The 20,472-nt window shown below is 40.5% G+C and overlaps 1 protein-coding gene across 2 annotated transcripts; it reads left to right on the plus strand.

The window, feature by feature from the left end:
• Positions 1-1,631: 1,631 nt before the first annotated feature.
• On the plus strand, positions 1,632-20,421 carry zyx (zyxin). 2 transcript variants are annotated; one of them, XM_084943386.1, is made up of 10 exons: positions 1,632-1,978; positions 12,196-12,431; positions 13,229-13,488; positions 14,317-14,412; positions 15,515-16,084; positions 16,297-16,438; positions 17,087-17,256; positions 17,373-17,551; positions 18,000-18,120; positions 18,226-20,421. In XM_084943386.1, exons 2-10 carry the CDS (start codon positions 12,209-12,211, stop codon positions 18,337-18,339), a joined length of 1,875 nt encoding a protein of 624 aa, XP_084799512.1. In that variant the 5' UTR covers positions 1,632-1,978; positions 12,196-12,208; the 3' UTR covers positions 18,340-20,421. The 2 variants fall into 2 exon arrangements, with proteins under 2 accessions (XP_084799512.1, XP_084799513.1); XM_084943387.1 differs by lacking the exon at positions 1,632-1,978 and adding an exon at positions 1,998-2,671.
• Positions 20,422-20,472: the final 51 nt, after the last annotated feature.

Here is a 20,472-nt window from a genome sequence, read left to right on the forward strand (position 1 = left end):
GGCACCACCTGGTTTAAAAAAAACAAAGGAGGAGAAGAGCATTAAACATGTGTCATTTAGCTTAAACCCTTCACCCGTCAAAAACAGTCACAAGAGAGTGGAGGAAATTTGGAACAACACACAAACATTTGTCATCTGCCTAAAAGCCCCCACCCTGGATGGGGTGCATATTCATTCTCTGTGGAAACCTCTGGGTGGAAATTCAACATATTTTTGTCCCACTGGAAATGTGGAGAGACTGGAAACATTCCTCGCCGGACAATAGGCTATCAAAGACCCCACAGACCACACCCTGTAGTTCACAGACATGAATCAGGCAGCAACAGGTTACACAAGCGCCGCTGCAGAGGTAACGGAACTGAGCAGAGAGCTCTGCTTACGGTTTCACAATCAGACTGAAATGCAACTCTGCCCTGTCTCAACCTGAACATCATATGACGATCTGTGAGTTGGCAGCAGCGATGAGAATGTGCAATGAGTGTGTACAAATAAAGATGACCCACATGGTTTTCATGTGATACATATTTGCTTTTTAAAAGGTTAATCCAACATTCAGGCTCCAACATTAATCATGCTAAAAGCACAAAATAAACATTCTGTTTGTAGATAATTGCAGCTTTTCCCCTTGTTTATATGTTGAAAAACACAGGATGGGACTCCACATAATTTTCATTTGACTTTTAATTGTGAAGACTAATGTTTACACACTACCATGTCTTCAGAAGACTTGATCGGTCAGTTATGTTTGCCCTCTAACGTGTAAGGAAATCATTTTAAAAAATGAAACAAGTAAAATCATGGAATTTCTGGTTTTGTATGACCAAATAAAATAAGCAAGTTGCCAGTACTAGAAGCTAAAACATGACCATCAAGTTCTTAAAATACCAATTGTTAATCAGTTAATCTACTTATCATTTTAGCCCTAAACAAGAACAAAGTGTGACTGCTGTGAGAACTGAGAGCATGCTGTTATTTTTAGTGTCTCCATCTAACTGAAATGAAACATTAAAAAAGACTTACTTAATAAAACAGAAAAATGACTACACCTGAAGAGGTGATATATGACTCACACCAGGTAGGCTGTGTGAACAATGTGAGTTGGATGTTGGTGAGAAACAAAAGAGCATTATGTCATTGATGTGGCTGAGCTACAGGATGGGAGGTGTCACTTTAACACCAGGTTGCACATCCTGATTATAGGGACAGATAAAATGCAGTTGCTATCTATAATCGAGTTTACTCATCATGCGCACAGAGACTTTCCACGTTTACGGTCTTGCTGCAAAGCAAACAATGATGTGGCAGCCCACTTGGCAACCAATACAAATAATGCCTTTACAATCTGATCTTGAGCTGTGCTAGTCTAGGCAGGTAAAAAGAGCGGCACTAAATGCAGCTTTGTATGTTTTCATAAGCTTGTTTAAAAGCAGAAGCGGTCAACTTTTTACAGCCACTGTGCCTCACAGCGCTTTAAACCCGCTGACTGCTTTCAGTGCCTGCATCTAATCAAACTTCTAGCCCCATTATCTCTCCCTCCCATTTGCTCCCTCGTTCCCCCACTCTGACCTTACAAGGAGAGGCAACAGGGTTGATGTCATTGAATGAAGAATGCTGCAAGAATCCAGAGAGAAAAGAGAGCAGGAGAAGGAGGAGGACGAAGAGGGGGTCTGACTGGACAGTTTATGAACACACACAGAGAGAGAGAGAGAGAGAGAGAGAGAGATTTTGTTTACATAGTAATGCACAAGTCCTAAGCCAGACTCAAACGAGAAAGAACTTGTTTGGAAGGATGGTGTCATTCTTTCTCCAGGCTGAAAAGCAAAGGGGGAGGGTCTAATAGCTGGAGAGGGGAAGAGAGAAAGAGAAGTTGCCATTACTGACAACTCTTACTCAGCCCAGGAGCCAGAGAGGAGGAAGAAGAACAAAAGGAAAAGGGGGGAAGTAAAAGGGAGATCCACAGTGCAGCTGTGCTAACAGGGTAAGTAAATGTCTCTCTTGTGACTGGGATCAGGATGGAAGAAGGTGGTGGCATGCTTTAGTTACGTGAGCAAATTTTTACAGGTTACCTAATAAGGTAAAGTCCTTTTGCAGCAGCATGCTAGGGCAGATTTTCGTTACTCAGAAGGAGGTGGTGAAGGAATGTCAGCTTTGTTGGCGTGACAAGCAGTGTGGATTTGTCATAAGGTTCGGTTTTTACCGTTAAAAAAAAACAATGGTGCAGAAAGACACCTCGTGGTGTGCGGGGCTTCCCTGGTGTCTCTGTCAGACCAGCAGTTTATCGTTGAACGTGAACAAATCCACTCTCCAGCTGATGATACTGATGATAAGGCATGGCTATGCGGAAGCTCCGGCAGGAAGTCCAGCTTTTCTAAAAAAAAAAAAAAAAAAGTTGTTTAAGCTAGGCAGCTAGCCATGCAGCTGTATGCTTTTATTTATTTCACAGGGTAGCACAATTATTACATTTGATGACAGTGCTACTGGGACAAACTGGTTTCCATATGTGGTAACGTTACAAAAAAAGGGCAGTGGTGTTTGCGTTTCACTGTGGCGAAACCTACTGACCAAAGCATGAGTCGCCTGGGAGTGTAGGGGCGTGTGCGGAGCTAATAGTACCATTAGTATGACTGATGCTAAGCCACGCAGGTTATCACACAGCTGACCTACGGTGCAGGTGAGTATCGGTAAAAAGACGTTGTAGTTGGTTTAATTTTGGGGTTAACGTGTGTTAAAGCTAAACTGGATGGGCTAACGTTGTCATGGCGTTGTGTATGTTAATATTAACCTGATTGGGACACGTCGTTAGCTACGCTAGCCAGCTTTAGCGTAAAACCTTCATTTGTTATCCTTAATTTTGCCCTAATGAAGGGTTGGTTCAAGTACCCTAGCTGCCGCTCACCCAAGCCTGTCAGATGTCAAAGTAATGACCAACAGATGTAAACCTAACTGAGCAGCAAACTACTGTACATAGAGTATGTTAAACCTATTGATTGTGCCAGTAGGTGGAAGTTGACTTCGCTGTTATAACTCCATTGATTAGGGCTGTAAGCATGGCTGTTTCAACTCTTCAGCGCAGGGGTGTCACACTTATTTTAGTTCTTGGTGCACAGCTAGCCTACTTTAATCTGAAGTGGGCCGGACCAGTAAAAACCATTACATCAGGTTTTTTCCCCCTCCTGCAGGGCATTCAGGCCCTGCAGGTGGGGCCCAGTGCTGTGCCAAAAAGTGATCATCTGCTAGACAGTGACTTCGGATGTTTCTCTGTGCAGTACCTTTGGTTATATTGGTGATATAATGTAGTCAACACAATTTTCGAAGCAGTTGTGCATAAAATAAAAAAATTGCTTGTTTTGTAAGCATCTTTAAGACACTGGGTTATTGTACTCACTTTTTGTTCTACGTTATAATCAGTCCAGTCCTTTGTGGCCACTTTAAATATCTTTATAGAACTGTAATGTTATATTTTTTTATTGTTGTTATCTGCTGTCAAAAGAGCTATGACAAAATAATAATGACCGTTTTTACCCAGATAAATAAATGATATGTAAGTCACTTTGCCATAAGCTGATTAAAGCTTCTGCCTTGTGATAAAATGTTCTTCTTGGCTCAAAATGGTTTGGTATCATTAATGTTACCAAGTCATATTGAAACGACTCATTTGCAACAGTTTAAATATAGAAAATCATTTTTGAGCAGATACCAGAAGTCACATTTTACCACAGCACCTTCTTTTTTGCTGATCTTTCTTCATAATAATTTAAGTTGGATCTCTCTCTCTCTCTCTCTCTCTCTCTCTCTCTCTCTCTCTCTCTCTTTTTTTTAATTTTAAGTGATCAATACAAACTGAGTTGTGTGTGGCCTGCTGGACAAAACTGCTTGGGGTGACCTAAGAAGAATAAATGGGAATCTTACATAATTAAGCCAGTCTACTGTCAATAGATGGGAACTAAAGTGGGTTTTAAAAGGCACAAAGTCTTTGTATGAGTGTTGGAACTAAACATAAATAGTATTTTTGACTCAACCAAGATGGAGAAAGAGCTTCAGCTTTACATAATAATCCTGAAGTCTTCACACCAGGGCATGTTAACATTTTATTGAAAGAATTGAATTTATAATGATCACGTTGCACTTTTTTTCACCTTCAGTGTCATCTAGAGGGCCGTTTCTTGTCCCCCAGGCCAAATGTTTGACACATTTATTGTTGTGTGCCATAATGAGGTGAATGAAATATTTAGAACACTTCTGACTATTCTTGTCACAACCACACCCAAAATAAAGCAGAAGACATCACCTTTCTGACACTGTCAACAAAAACTGAAAATGTCTGCGCTTCATCAAAGTACAATAGAGCTGGACTGCACTAGTATCAGTTGAGCTAAGCTCAACTAAGCTGCCTATTAGAAAGGAATAAGACTGTACACTGGATTGTGCTTTTACAAATGCAAGTGTCCAATGGTGGTGTAAAATATCATGAATGTGTAGGGTATATGGAGGGAAAGTATCAGTCACTAACAGGCAAATTATAACAGCAGGCAGTGGTGGAGACAAATGTACAGCTTTGCATACTAACATGCGATTAGTGCTCAGCGGATTAAAGGAAATTGGGGCTTGTATGGATATACCATTTTTAGCAGAGATTTCTACAACCCTGAGAATGTTAAATTCCTCTGACTAGGAGGACTCAAGGAGCCTTAACCCAAGGCCACAGTAACTAAGCTGTGTTTAAGAACAACTTAAAGTACGAACACTCTGGTCTGAGGTTTGTGTGGTACTATTGCAAAGACTGGGAATATTATGATCTCTGACGCCTCTGTAAGTTGGTGAGGCAACTAAAAGATATGAGAACAAGGACTAAATCGAGCAAAGAGCAATCCTCCTTAATTGTAGGAGCTGTGAATCAAAAGGCACGAGTTATTGTAGAGGAACACTTTGCCTCAAATCACTTTTTTTGTCTCTCACTTCCTTGTGACTCCTCTTTGGCCAACACTAGACTGTATGTAAATACATTAAGAAAGAGTTTTTGGTGGTGTAAGTGTCTGACGTGATAATCCAGTGGATGATGATGTGACCAGTTTTGAAATGTTTCCTGTTTCCATCACTCATCCAGCTGCGGCCTGAGAGCACAGCACTGTTGCTCAATGCACGTCCAGTGACCTGTAAGAAAGGACTCAAAAGGGTTGTTTGTCCCCCGCATTAGTGACCCGTGGCCCAGACACGCTTTCCCAGAAACCGGGTGTGCTATTAACATCAGAACAATAGAGAGTTTCATGAACAACACAGTAGTCACAGATAATGTGTCTAACCAGGGAGGAAATACTGGAAGTACTGTTAGGTTTTCTTTGGGGTAGCTGTTCTTTAATATTCCTAGTGTTGTTTTGGCTTAAAAAATGAAACTACAGCAGTTTTGCTTTTTTGTTTTGTTTTTTTTGGGGTTTTTTGTGTGTTGTTTTTTACTCATCCCATGTGGGCATGGTGGTTATGTCACTTGTAAGAAAACAGTATCCACATACTGTGGGTGTTTTTGTTTTCTTTCAGTAGCATTAGGACATAGACTTGTTTAATGAGGCATCGTGTTTCAGTGCTTCCTTTTACAAAGCTGGAGCACAGTATATTAACTAAATTTAGTTCCTCTATAACCATAAACCAACAGGCCAGTGCTAAGTTCAAAGCCTTCCTCGTCAAAAGTGGAATAAAGTTTTCCTTAAAAGCCACATAGTTGCTGCTTTCAGAGACAGCTTGTTCGTGTTAAACTTTAAACGCTGTCCAGGACAAAAAGCAGCGATAACCGAAGGCATGCCACAAAATGCCCTGGTTTTACAGTTTTAAATATTATTTCATGCTGTGCCTAAGGTCTTTATTTCATAGTCTTGAAGAAGTATCCCAGTTTTCTAAGGCAGTGAGCCTGCAGCCAAGCTGATGAGTGCAATAACCCTACTGGTTTCTATATCCTTCAGGTAGTTAGGCTGTTTACACTTAACCTCAGTCGTTTTCTTTTTTGGTGAAAATGAGTTCCTGGTATGAAGGAATCAAAACCAACTGTGCCGGTTTTCTACTCTGTTAAAGCTGCCCAGCCATGTGGCGTTTATACAAAGTTCAAAAACTAAAGAGCACCATATGTGATCTATGCTCGGCCTGCACGATGCCATCCTTCATCACAGCTGTAATGTAGAAATGACTAAGTGCGTCCTCAAGTGATGTCATTCAGTTCAAGTGGCTGGTAAGAAACCGCAACCGGGGTTTCTCACCCACCACTTCTACTATGATTCTCAGAAAAGAATATGATATACAAAAAGCTATAGCTATGCTCCTTTACAGAAGATTAATACATACATTGGATTATGAGGGCAAGCAAAGACATTTATGTCTTGTTAAAAGAGAAAAAAACACTGCAAAGATGCATAGAAGGAAATGGTGATTAGGGGAAAGCAGAAAATGGGGGAAAGGGGAGGGGGGGTGATGTCATTGAGTTGGTGTGCCAGAAATGTTCCTCAGCTGAGGGTCTCTCTCATCTCAAGGATCAGGTTTCAAGATTTGCAGCAGGGCATCTGGACCTGAGTGTGTGGTGATCTCACCGCCTTGAATCCCCCAAGACTGCATCGAGGAACATATGAAACCTAACGCTAGCTTATCATCACTGTTTGAATAATTAAGGGGACTATTGTTGATTTAGAAACTGTAACTAAAGGGCGAACTCATAGCCTCCCATTTTAAGAAGGCACTCATTTTAGAAAGCCAGATGGAGCTAAGTGTTCTGTTTAGAGTCTGTTGTGGCCACTACTTTCAACATGAAGTAGGTCTTGATAGTAGGTTAATAAGTAGCCAGCTATTTTTCCAAAAGGCTGAACACTCTTTCTTTGAGTAGTCTTATTCTCCCATTCCTGCAGGCAGTAGTGGAGCCTCTCTGATGCCACTTTCACCTCTTTACAAATGAAACAAAATGGTTTACACCACATCATGCTCAGATTCTACTTTACAATTAAACTAATTTATTCTGTCTAGGTGACTCTAGTGTGCACTATAAGCAAAGAAGAAGCGAGAGGAAGGTAAAGGAGAAAAAGCAAACCGAGGGAAATCGGCTGTTAACACATTTCTTTCAATATAAAGTTGAGCAGAGCACAGCTGAAAGGTGCAGAAGTGTCGAGCTGTTAAAACCAGAGTGACACTGTCATAATTACCTAGCACAAGTTAACATTATGAAACGCATGAGCCCTAATTTTAGGGTGCAGTATCTTGCACAAGGACTCCAACATACAGACGAAGGAGCCGAGAATCAAACCACTGAAGTTTTGAATCGTAGACAGCCTGCTCTAAATCCTGAGTCACCATGAACAAGACTCTTTGGGAGGCACAGAGAGAACTGGGTAACCAGTGAGTAGTGTAAGGGCTTCATCCAGGAGTGTGGCTGAAGCAGATATTGTGATGTGTATGATTTGACATGAAGATGATTCAAAAAGCCAAGTTTAGTTTCCCTTATCCAAAAAAGACTTTGTTGACAGCCACTTTGAAGAAAGCCACCATCTTGGCTAATGGGGTTTACCAAAGAAGTCATCGTAAAAGGGTAACTATAGCAGTTTGGGTACTTGAATCCACCTACAGAGAATTTCCCTGTAATGCTAAATTTCTGCTGCACTATTAAACTTTATCATATGTTGGACCAGTTGGTTTTAACTGGTGGGCAGTGAGCTATCTAAGACATTCTGAGGAAATTGCATTTTCAAATACCACAATGACATGGCTTCTTAATTTAAAAAAACAAACAAACATGGGTGCAGGTACTGCACCCATGTTTGTTTTATTTGTTAGATGCATTTATTATTTCTTTTGCTTTTGCAAGTTCTAATCAAACCTTTGCACACTCATGCAAACACATGCACCACTAAATTATTAAGTATCTGGAAGACTGGCTGGTATAGTATCTCATTTAGTAAACATAATTTATTGTAATGCGTATTACTGTATTGGTATTAGTTACTGTAACTTCAGTGTTACAGTACCCGTGTAATATCAGACACTCGGTTAATCTTTTACATTTATCAGGATAATAAAATCATTTACAATTATGGTGACCTCTGATCTCTTGTCCCTTAACACCAAAGAGGTTGATAAAAGGTATCTGGCTATAAACAGCTTAAGAGGCTATTTATCAGTCGCGTATGTGCCAGTCTGTGTAACAGATAATGAGCAAAGAGATGTGATACAGAGTACAGGCTGTTGAGCAATGAGGGATCGAAACTGCAAACTCATCATAGATGTTTGTTTGTTTGTTTATTTATTTGATTTTAATGTGGTTCATGAACAATTGTCAATTACCGGTTATTCCAATGAACTCTACAGACTGCTGTCTCAATTGTTTGTTAAAAACGACAAGTAACAGAGCGTCCATTTTACATAAATGTTTAAGGGTCATATCAATATGTAGGATGGGTGGCTATTCAGATTTTCCTTTAGAAAATACCTTTGACACATGAATCATGGCTAGAAGTGTCTCGTATCAAATTTTAAGTGAAAAGGGGGCTTAAGTTACAAAAAAAATGTAATGACCGAAATGGTAAAAGCTAGATGCATCAAGCAGGATCTCTGCTGCAGCGATTATTCATCTCATGAAACTTTGTCTTGTAAAAAGGAAATCTGTTGCTCACAACTTTTTACTGGTATTCAATAATGCATGGAAAATATGCTCAAAGTATGAATCATGACCCTGTGCGGTTAATGTGGTACTTTCACATCAATCTATGATTCAAAAAAGGATGCCTTAGACTACGTCATGACGCAGTGGAGCAGCTGACACTTGTGTGAAAGTTTTAACACCGTTGGTTTGGACATATATGGTTAGAATTGTTTACCATCAATAAATCTTGCGCTGGAGGAAGCTGACCCTGAAAGCAGAAGTACTGCCGTCTCATCAGAGAAGCTAGTAAATCATGAGCACCAGGAGGAGCTGTGAGGGTTTTCGTGTCTTGTCAGAACATGAAGCGTTGTCTGTGTCCCAACAAAAAGGAATGAGGATGAAATGCTCACTGTTATTCCTGTTTGGTTTAGTTTTTACCATCCTTTCGGCTCTGTCGACATAAAAGTTTAAAAGCCTGTATCAAACCCCCATCTCTTTTTTTTGGAAAACATATATGATAACTCTTGTTTTTTTTTTCCATAACAACAACTAATAGTCTACATTTTAACCAAAATGCAAAGTATTTTCTTGATGTTTTATGTAAAAGTTACTGCATCTTTGCCTCTAAAAGTAAGTCTCTGCTTTAAGGAGTCCATTTCAGTGCTATGATAGCAAAATATTTTCGATAATATTTCCGTGGCAGTCTCTCATCATCTCTATCAAAAGAACCTTGGCAACATTATTAACATACTAGGAATTTATTTCCTTTTTAAGGAAAAACCATGCACAGCAGCTCCTCTGCAGTAATAGAAATGTTGAACCAAAGAAAGCTGTATCAGTACACACTGTGCTTTGCTTTGTCGGATCGGTTGTAAAAACATAACTTTTGTAGGAACTGCCTTCAGTACAGCAAGCTTATAATTGATGCACATTTACTGGATTGTTATTAAACTGCAAGCGACTGAGAAAACGGTTTCGCAGTCCTCTCAGTGTTTCCCCACACATAAACTTTACTTCTCTGAGCCCCACAGGCTTATTAATGACCACCCAAGAATATTTGGCAACCTATCTTAGCAGTTCTTTCCTGTGTTTCCATCTTGAGCATTGCTACTGTGGCATAATTCCCCTAATTTTCTAACATAGACTGTGTAAATGGACGTAGCCACCATGACATCTCTCATCGGTTAATGAAGTCCTCTTATGAAACCTTTAGATACTTTGCTATTTTGAAAGGAGAGCTTGGTGAACATGAATTGCCCAGCATACCCTCAAAACCCCCCTTTCTCACTCCTACAGTGGACTGGATGACATGTTTTATTCAGTGTGACCTGAAACAAGCAGTTGAGCCCATAAACCCATAAGGAAAGTATTACTGAGGTCACAGAGCAAGACAGCTGTGCTCTGCTTGTACCCAGAGGAGTTGCCCCCTGCTGGCCTTTAAAAAGAAGGCAGGTTTAAGGGACTTCCATCAGACCTGGAAGCTTGATCAATCTTTTATATTGTTTGTGTATTTCCATGTTTGAACTCCAACTCCACCTTCTCGGATTGCAGTTGAAAACACGTGTCTGTCCACCCTCCTCAAATATAATATATAATATGTGGGACACATCGCTTCCATGACATTTATGAACCCAAAAAGTGCCAAGTAAGATTAAATGACGCACAGCAAATTGCACATTGCTCGTTGCCTTCACTTTATCTAATTGTTTCCATGTGCAACTCACTCTGTCAAATGTTATGACTTCATGGCTTTAAGGCGATACCATATCTGGAGTAGTCGTCCAAGGACCGGTTGTTCAACTTTTGCCACAGTTCAGATCATTATTTTTATGTATTTTAAAGCTTCAGAACAAAACTGTTAAATGGCAACACTGTGTGAGTTAAGACAGATCGGATGCAGGGTTGGATTTGTGTGCGTGGACGATTATGTTGGAACAACCATGCTTTTGACTAAAGGTCATGTCTGGGGCCGGTGGCCTTCAGGGAAATATTTGCAGACTTGGCGAGGAATCTCGGTGGAGACACAGGACTTACGTCAATGTTTGTTTATCCACCAGCATATGTGAAGTAAATATTTGAGCTCAGCGTTACATAAAAATGTTACGATAGCTGCCATCGCACTTTGAGCAAAGTGGCCGCACTCTGAAAAACATGCACTTGCTGCGTTTTATACCACTGTAAACAACTATGTGTTGCTTATTGTAAATTATCTCTGACATCGGGGAGTGCCACTGTGTCTGTCAGCTCTGTATGCATGGCCTCAGGAAATTTTCACACACTTGGCTCTCTCGTGCTTTCTCATTCCGCTGTAGACTATTTGCCAAAGCCTTTTTGTTTAAAGAGTAATGTTAGTTTTGCAGAATGCTTATGGGTTTTTTTCTTCTTTACTGCTATTTCACTAAAACCAGAAATGGTCCAACTAAATTTTTTGAGATGCCACAATAAAGGTCAGTTATTTTTACTTGGACTTCAGGGATAGAGATGGTACCCAGTAGATGCTCATTTTAAGAGTGTGCTGATTTTCCGTTAATGCAAAATACTTGTCATGCATCCTATTTCATTAAAAAAAAGTGCTGTGGAAAAATGTAACCTAAATTAATTAATTTGCATATATAATTCAGGCTTTTTTACTGGCTCCCAATGGGACCCTGTGTTGAAAATATAAGTAAGCAAGATTGGTCAGCATATTGTAAAGGCAAAGAACCTTACTAAGAATTACTACTAGAATTCAGTGCATGTTATTGCTATTTCTGGTCATGTAATTAAAATGTGTAAAACGTATGGTTTATCTTTGGTGTTCTAGGAAAAAAAAACACATTTTAAGTTATATTTAATTCCAAAATTTACAAAGGAAACATCAAATATTAAAATTAAAGTATTACTAGTTGGAAAACAGATGAGGTTTGAAATAATGTAAAACAAAAATCTAAAGAATTTGGGAATTTCATTCATTCAAAGTGTCACAGAATCTGGAGAAATCCTGTATGAAAAGGCTAACACACTGACACAACAATGTCTGTAAAAAAAAAAAAAAAAAAAAAGGGCAAAGTTGTGGAATATTTTCACTATGTGATAACACACACTTCAATTGTGATAACCATTGTTGTTGATCTCTGCGCCTAGATGCCACCCCCGCTTGTTTTTGCAACTGCCCCACCACCATCCACAACGTGTTTTAACTTGTAAAGCTCAGACCAGCTTCAGTTTTAATTGAAACACAGGTGACAACAATTAAGCATATTTTTGTAAAAAAATAAAATTAAAAAAATCAGTGTTGAGTAATTACAATGTCTAAAGCGGATTATAATTGGGCTTTGATTTGCAACTGAGTCAGGCCAAGCGTTTCACTGATGTGTCATCACCACTAATGCAAAAATGCAGGACGTGCATCTGCTGCCAAGGAATGCAAGCCCTTTGAGTTCAGTCAGCTGATTAACGTTGCTTTTATCATGTGGATTGTAACAGTAGGAATTCTGAGGCTGTAGCTCTTTGATCGTCACTGCAGCTTGTTTCATGTTTCTCTGTTTAAAACAAAAAATTACATTTCCTGTACGGTACCCCCTCATTGTGTTCCCTGTTGTCATCCTCAGATAAATACAGAAAATGGAGGACTCCAACAGCAACAAGCCATTCATGGTGACATCCTCTCTGAACTTCAAAGTCACCACCCCTTCCTTCTACAACCAGCCAAAGAAGTTTGCTTCTGTGGCCCCCCCACGACCCAAAAGTCAGACACCTCCCTCAGCTCCATCACCAACACCAGTAGGCACAGGTGTTATTGGCCGAGTTGGAGACCTGCCTCCACCGCCCCCTTCGCTCTGTTATGGTATTTACATTTATTTATTCATTTATTTTTGTCTGTATTAAGTTGTATCCACTGAAAAAAGCGCCCATTCCCTATCCCGCCCACTGCTGCTTCTTATGCTAGAGCATGCAGAGCTTCACGGTTGAGTACAGGATGGCTGTGGTACTGTTTGTCTCTCCAGCACATTATATTACTGTGCTCTTAACGCCTGCCTTTTAAGGGTTCTTCTGAAATATGCAGATAGTCTGGGCGATCTTGCTTTTGTTGGGAAATTTCGTTTTTACTTTTAGAGCTGTGCACAATTACACTTCTATAAATGCAAACAATCAGACAGTACAAATTAAAGGTTGTAAGGATGTAAATGCAGGGTATTTCCTACAAGGTAGGAAATGCATTTGGTTGTTAAGATGCCAAAAACGCATTTAAAGCCACTTTCAGCTGCATCTTTATTCACAAGAGGTCACCACACAAGTATCTCCAAATGTTTTATTTCTTTATTTATGCCGAATACCCTTCCTGACACACACCCAAAGAGATCGTCTCCTCCTGTGATTAAACCAAGAGTCTTTTGCTTATCTAAACATGTTTCTTGTTTTATCAAAAAAACCTCTACAGGGCGCCTTTTAATGCATAAAAGTACATAACAGGATACCTACCAGGCATCAGTGCAACAGCCAACCAGCAGATCTCAAAGTGGCCAAATATTCCAGACAGTTTTGATGCTTTGTTGTCCTGTTTTGTGTTAAATTGAAGTGGTAATACTTGGACGTTATTTTTGTGAATGCTTTTAACCAATCATCCCTCCTCGTTTTTGTCAGACTTCCCACCCCCTCCTCCTCCTCCACTGGATGATGATTTGCCAGCCCCTCCCCCTGAATGCTCCACCATTCCCACTGCCTCTGATGCTCCCCCTCCCGCGTTCCCCGCTCCACCTCCAGTGGCAGATGACCTGCCCCTCCCAGCTCCCCCGGAGGAGAGCCGCTGTCCACCCACCTGTCCCTCTCCCCCTCCTCCCCCTCCTCCTCCACCTCTCCCTGCCTCCAGTACCAATGCTTTCAGTTCTTCGGGGACCCCACAGGTGAGTCACAGTGGTGTCTTCATCCTCCTGCACACTGCTTCCTTCCTAACTGCATTTAAATATAATTGGATAATTATTTAGGACATTTTTGTGTGACCATATTGAGTCTGTGGACTGACTGTTGGCAGGAAATGTTGTCTTTTGAGATTTTTCCCACAAATTATATTAGCATTAGTCCGGGGTAAATCACCCATTTTCATTCGTCTAACAGGATTATTGCCAATTTACGTCACTAAAATACTTCTTAGGCATGCAATGTGTTTTGAGGTTTATTGTGGAGATGTGTATTGTAGGCTTTCATTAGTTCCAGTTTGATTGTTGGACTACAAGAGCAACATAAAGATGAATTATTTTTATTATTCTTTTTGGAAGTGCTAAAAAATGGCTGTAAAATAATATAAATATGATTTAAACCTCATGTTTGTATCAGCATTGAGCCTGTGCTAAATGATAATCAGCAAACAGCCAGATAAGTAACTGAAAATACAATATTCTCTTTCATCTAACCAGAAATATTAACATAGCAAGCATTTATCATCATTATAATCACCTTTTTAAGCTTGTTTGTCATCGTTCTTTCATTTTTGTGTTTTGTCACATCAGTAATTGTTCAAGCGCTGCATATTGTACCCACTTTGGTCACATTAGATTTTTTAAGTATCCATATTTAATGTTTTTGCTGTGTATTTATAGTCTGTAACAAAGTAACCTCTTCAGCTACATTTCTGCTCCTCACTCATCCATCCATCCATCCTTTTTGCTTCATCGTGATTCCCCAATTTGTGTATATTAACTTTATTTCTGTGATCTCCATTCTTCCTCCACCAGAGATTCACGGAGAAGCAGACAAGTTTTGATAAACAGCTCAACTCTCTGACTGGCATGTTGTCTGAGATGGAGACCAAGGGACCTTTCAATCCCAAGGTATAATGCACAGGAAAATTAAGACTACAGTTTAAACATTTTGGTTTTCAAAATGCATTTAGTGGATAGCAGTGAATACAAGTGTAAACAACTGCCATGAAACTCCTTGGTCAGGTGCACTGGGACACATTTGACCATATTTCTTTTGTAGTGTAAATATAGATGTGTCCCCGACAGACGTAAGAGAAACAAGAACAATAATGGGGGACATGGTGGTGCTGTAGCTTGTCTTCACCCTTATATAGTGTGTGCTGATCTATTTTACCCTCTGAGCAAGATGTTGACATTAACAAAGTACTAACGGGTGGAAATGGCAATACGTCTTGGTTGTTTACTTGTGTTTAGATCCCTGAAATGGATTTAAAAGGCAAGTGTAAACATGCCTACAGAGCAAACAACCAGATGAGTAGCAAAATGACAAGACTCAGAGGAAGCCAGCTGTAGAAAAACAAACTGACTCCTGTGGAGAAGAGAAAAAGGTAATGCTACATGGGTCAGGAGAAATAGTTTGGGGACATACCAGGTTGGTTTCATTAGTCTCCCTTCGTCTGTTCAGGTGGAAAGAAGTCAATTAGAAGTGAACTGTTTGCACGGCGCACCAGACTGAAAGAGAAAACAAAAAGTGAGATAGCCGGTGATTCACACTGAGAGAAGAGACACTTGCAGAGAGGCAGAGTGATGCACGCAGAAGTGAGTGGAGAGCATGAGAGTGTGATGAAACCAGAGTGTGCTGCCAGGGACCCAGTGAGAGGGCCATAAATGGAGAGTGTTTTTAATCCAACAGGGAGGTACTGGATCAAGGCAGAATAATGCTGGCTCAAAACCTGCAAAATAAATGTCAGAAAGACGAAGCACTTCTGATAAGCTCAAACTTTGGAGCGCCTCCAGTGTTTACTTTAATCAAAGTACTTCATTCAGTATTATGATAGTGTCTGCTTGTAGCATTTCACCATGCAGGGAATATTAACTTCCCTCAATTCAATTATAGTTCATGGTAAATCAGAAAAACTCCATTCTTATGTGAAATTAGCGTTGTTGTTTTTTTTCTTTTCTTTGCTTTTCCATCATAATAATCTTTTGTTTAATGTTATTTCTCCCACAGATACCAAGCCAGTATTCATCAGCACCAGCACCCAAGGTCTCAGCTCCTCCAACCGCTCCTAAACCAGCCCTTTCCTTCCTCCCACCTCCCGAGATGGGCGATCGCCCTCCTCCTGCGCCCTGGGCAGAAGAACTCAAAGCCAGAACGAACCGACAGGGCAATCACAACGCTGCACCAAACTCTGCCTCTCAGTCTTTCGCTAAAGCGCCGGCCGTGGCTCCCAAGTCTGGATTTGGAGGAAGAACGACGACATCATCAGCTTCTCTGGCGCAAAAAATCAACCAGAACCTGAACCAGACACCCACCGCTGCCAGCAGTGCACCTAAGCCTTCCCCTCCCATAGCTACTTGCTCTTTCCCTCCACCTCCTGCGGCTCCGCCTGCACCTCCTGCTCCACCAAATAACATGGCCACTGCACCGGCTGCTAATCACGTAAAGAGTTCTCCCTTTGCCAGTCAGATGAATGCAAACCAAAACACTCCTTCTGCTGTGCCACCTCCTCAACCCAAAACGATGGCATCTCCGCCCTCCTCCTTTAACCAGCCAATGAAAACTACCCCTGCATCGACGGTATGTTCCTGCTTTTTGCTTTGCAGGTACTGTGGAAAGTCACAGGAAGTACAGATAATTGATTGTCAGTAGATAGGAATGCTGGACATGCACAGTGTTTTCAAAGGTACAGTTATAAATAACAAAATCCTCTATAAGACACATATGAAACTATAACATGCCTTAAAAAATTTATACATATGCACTTATGGCTTCTTCCTCTTCTGTGGCAGCCCTCACCCCCGGGCCCAGTTCCTAGTGCAGGTGGAGGTGTTCCTCTGAACATGAAAGAAGTGGAGGAGCTGGAGAGGATGACCAAGGACTTCATTAGAAACATGGACGCAAACCCACCTCTCATCACCTCCCCTCCTACAGGTGCAGACACGAAACTTCAATCAAAACACACTTTTATTTCACTCGTATTTTGCATCTTTCTGATTTAATTAGAAAATAATTTATTATAATTATCTCCAGAGAGTGCACTGATGTGGCTGAATTTTGAATCTCATTGTTGTTAATTACAGTCATTAAGTAGCTGCTCGTTTGGAAAAAACTTGAGTTGGTGGCGTGGGAGAGGCGTTAACAAAAGTAATGGTTTAACTTTTTGATTGTTGATAATCTTAGTGAAATGAATGCAGGAAAAAATATTACCAATGAAATATTAATGTCCCAAACTGCAAATATTCAGCAGACATAAGAAATTATTCACCTTTCAGTTTGCTGACTGGTTGCAAAATGCAGATTTTTATGGACATCAAAATATATTCAGTTTATTCTTTATGATCTACAATTTAAATGTGGTCAGCTTTTGTCTCTCCAGTGTTACATCTATGACCCTAAAAAATAAGCTGCATCTTTGGGATAACATATTGACTGTGCAGAACAGTTTACACAAACCAAACAAATGCGTAAAACTACAAGTTTCCCATCTGTGTTTATTACACTGTTGTACCAGAGCTGAGTAAGGAGACGGAGAATTTGCTTGTTCATAAAGTTGTTTGTGTATCTTTCTCTTTTCTTCAGAGGTTTGTGGAAAATGTGGTGAGGCTCTCTCCCGTACTCAGCCAGCAGTGAGGGCCATGGATAAACTCTTCCACTCCACCTGCTTCTGTTGCATGACCTGTCACCGCCCCCTGCAGGGCATGCAGTTCTATGACAGGGATGGTTCACCACAGTGTGAGGACTGCTACGTGGTGAGGAGATGCAGACATTTATTCTTCTTATATTCTTGCTGAATTGAGTATATAAGGTGCACGTTTAACTAGTTTTTCACCTCCATTCTCCTCACATTCATGCTGTTGCTCCTCAGAGCTCCCTGGCTGTGTGTTCTCGATGTGGGGAGAAGATCACAGACCGTGTGTTGAAGGCAGTCGGACAGTGTTTCCACGCCCACTGTTTCCGCTGCAGCACCTGCTCTTGTGTACTTGAGGGGGCACCCTTTATCACTGATGACAACAACAACCCCTACTGTGTCCAGGATTACCACAGGTCACTATGGATTTCCACATAAAAAAAATAGTATATTTCTGTTAATTCCTTATGAGAAGTGATCATGTGGTGCAGTTCTTCTTGCAAACATTCTCAGAACAAGGATGTGTGGTTAAAACCTACAGTTAATTTTGGATTCCAGTATTTGTACCCATCTAAATGATCATCAGTGAGATAGTTTATGCTAGAGGAAAGAACACTTTAAAACCTCTTTCTCATTTTGATCAGATCACTTGAAACTTTGTTTAGAGCTCACTGAGCTCACTCAAAATGTGTTTGACAAAGCCAACTAAACTTTGCTGCAACTTGTTGCCAGGCCCAGAAGCAACACACTTTATTACATCTCAGTGGAATATCACTGATTGTTTCAGTGTTTCCTCAGCTAGGGGTGTGAATGCGTAAGAGTTCAACTGAGGTAATTAACTCAAATCCACCTCCCTTCTCGTAGGCGTTTCTCCCCTATGTGTGTGAGCTGTAATGAACCCATTATTCCAGCCCCGGGCAGCGAGGAGACGGTCAGAGTGGTAGCTCTTGACAAGAACTTCCACCTCAAGTGTTACCGCTGTGAGGTAAGACCTATACATAGTTGTTTTTGTTTGGGTTTTTTTGTTGTTTTTTATGTGTGTCACAGGGTGTTTCAGCTTCTGATAATCAATATTTCAATTACTCTGCAGGACTGTGCTCGCCCTCTCTCCATAGAAGCAGATGAAAATGGCTGCTATCCGCTGGATGGCAAGATCCTGTGTATGAAGTGCCACACCCAACGAGCCAAGCAGGCCGCGCACTGATCGGCTGAAGCAGCATCACTCAGTGTAACAATGAACCAAATCCAAAAGCACAGGATTCATCCAGCTGCAGATTTTTTGCCTTTGCGACAGGGCTTTGTTCAGTATATGTGCGCAGGTGTGTGGGTGAATGTTCAGCGTGAATATGTATGTTTGCATGCAGATAAAGTGTAGTATTTCCTTCGTCTTTGTTCACTTTATTCAGTGCAGAGGTAATGTACTGCACCGAAATTGGTTTTATTCCACATCTCCTATTCTCCAATCGCCCATCTCGCCTTCTTTGTTACTAGAGCCTTTTTTTTGGGTGCCAATTGTATGTTTACGCTAAAAATTACCAGCAGAACTTGCACAAGAACAGTTGGGTCAAAAGAACAGTCTGATAAATATAAAGTTGCCTTTCTCTGTTTCTTGCCTAGATGTTGGTAGTAGCATCATAAACTGGTTCCACTGGCTGTATTCTTTCTCTTTGAGCATTTTAACTATGCTTTTTGTGCCTGAGACCGAGGAGTGTAAGAAGCCTCCAAATTGACAGTCATGCAGATGTCACCATCCTTGTTGCCTGAGAGTAGAGTACATCTTTTAGATTTCGGTAGTTGTTACACAGCCAGGCATGATTAATGACGCTTTCCTGCCTAGAAAGTACTTCATATCAGCTAGTCTACTCCTAATAGCATTTTAAAGTCGCGTAGGGCTTTAAGGCAACAGCAAAAAGAAAAATGGTGAATATTGCTTTGAGTTTTTGTGATGTGAATTTAATGCTTTACAGGCATGCATTGAATTAACTCTTGTTGCTCTCGCTACTCGATGATATTGTATAAGGACAAGATGAGAACAAAAATCAGCTTTTTTTTTTCCTACAAAATAGTTTAGAGCTGATTGAACCATGCTAAGTAGTTTTTAGATGCATGCTTTGTGGACGGCGAGATTTCGTACAAACAAATGAGCACAGATTTCCCGAGCACAGACTCCATCCTGGGGATCTCACAATCAAAAACCAAGTTACTTTTAACTATCAGCTGTATGGCTGAAAACGGGACCTATCAAGTAATTTCGCTGTGCAGGGGCCATTTTATTCAAAGTCATACTGAGAGCATTTTACACATGTGTAAATAAAATTGCCCCTGCACAAGGTCATTGTAAGCAAACAGCAAATAGAAACAAAACACCAGTGTTTGATGTGCATTTATTATTATCTCTTAGCTTATAAGCTTTGTATGATATAAATCATGGACCTGTTTTTCCTAAGTATTAAGGTTGCATATGCAGCAGTACTAAAATAACCTGTCCTGACAGCAGGGCGATAGAAATGTAGAGGCATTTCAATTCTAGGTAGCAATGTTTAAAAACGCAGACCAAATCTTTCTGTTTAGAGCTTAAGATCAATAAAACGGTTACATGGGATTTGATGTTGTAACATTCATGCGTGGTTTTTGTTTGTTTGTTTGACCTAAGTTTCTGGTCCATTTCTCCCGTTGCCATGATTACCACTATTCTTGCCATTACTTAACTTTTGTACGTTTAGCCTGTTCGTGTCGGTTATATACTATTTTATTCTTTTCTAGCTGTTCTGTATTTTGCTAATTAAAGCTTACATTTATTTGGTTTCATTTTAACCTGGCGCCGTGCCTTCTCCATTATTGTATCCTATTGTTCCTTCTGAATTGAGCCTGGTTTGCAGCCACAGAAATGAATTCCTCGGTAAGAAAATTGCTGCTTGTGCTTGCAATTGAGCCTGGTGCAGTAAATCACCAGAATGACTAACAAAACATGGCAATAGTGATTCAACATTGAATGCTATCTGTGGAAGCAGTGGTGGAATTTCCTCTAGTATTATGTCCTGTGTTTCCACCGACTACTCCACCTTTGTGGCCCTGCCTTTGTCATCACCATGTGATATAAACTACCATAATGCCTTCATGGCTGCGTTCATCAGGCATTGCATTGTGTTACATCCTATTGTATTACATGTGGATGCCTTGTCCTTTCATATAACTTTTTATACGTTTGATATGTGTGAATGTCTTACATTATTCTAGTCCTATCCATCCTTTTTGGCTGTATCAAAAAATAAAGAGAAATGTTAAATCCATGTCCCAGTCTTTTAATTTCAGTTATGTGCTAATATAATGTATACAC

The sequence above is a fragment of the Perissodus microlepis genome, chromosome 11 (assembly GCF_051167445.1).
Source record: "Perissodus microlepis isolate ML-2025 ecotype Zambia chromosome 11, ASM5116744v1, whole genome shotgun sequence".
NCBI classification, from domain to species: Eukaryota; Metazoa; Chordata; class Actinopteri; order Cichliformes; family Cichlidae; genus Perissodus; species Perissodus microlepis.

Coding starts and splice junctions, on each gene's coding strand:
- zyx (XM_084943386.1), top strand. CDS start 12,209: ATGGAGGACTCCAACAGCAACAAGCCATTCATGGTGACATCCTCTCTG. Junction 13,489..14,316: donor GTTCTTCGGGGACCCCACAG/GTGAGTCACAGT, acceptor TTCCTCCACCAG/AGATTCACGGAGAAGCAGAC. Junction 14,413..15,514: donor AGGGACCTTTCAATCCCAAG/GTATAATGCACA, acceptor TTTCTCCCACAG/ATACCAAGCCAGTATTCATC.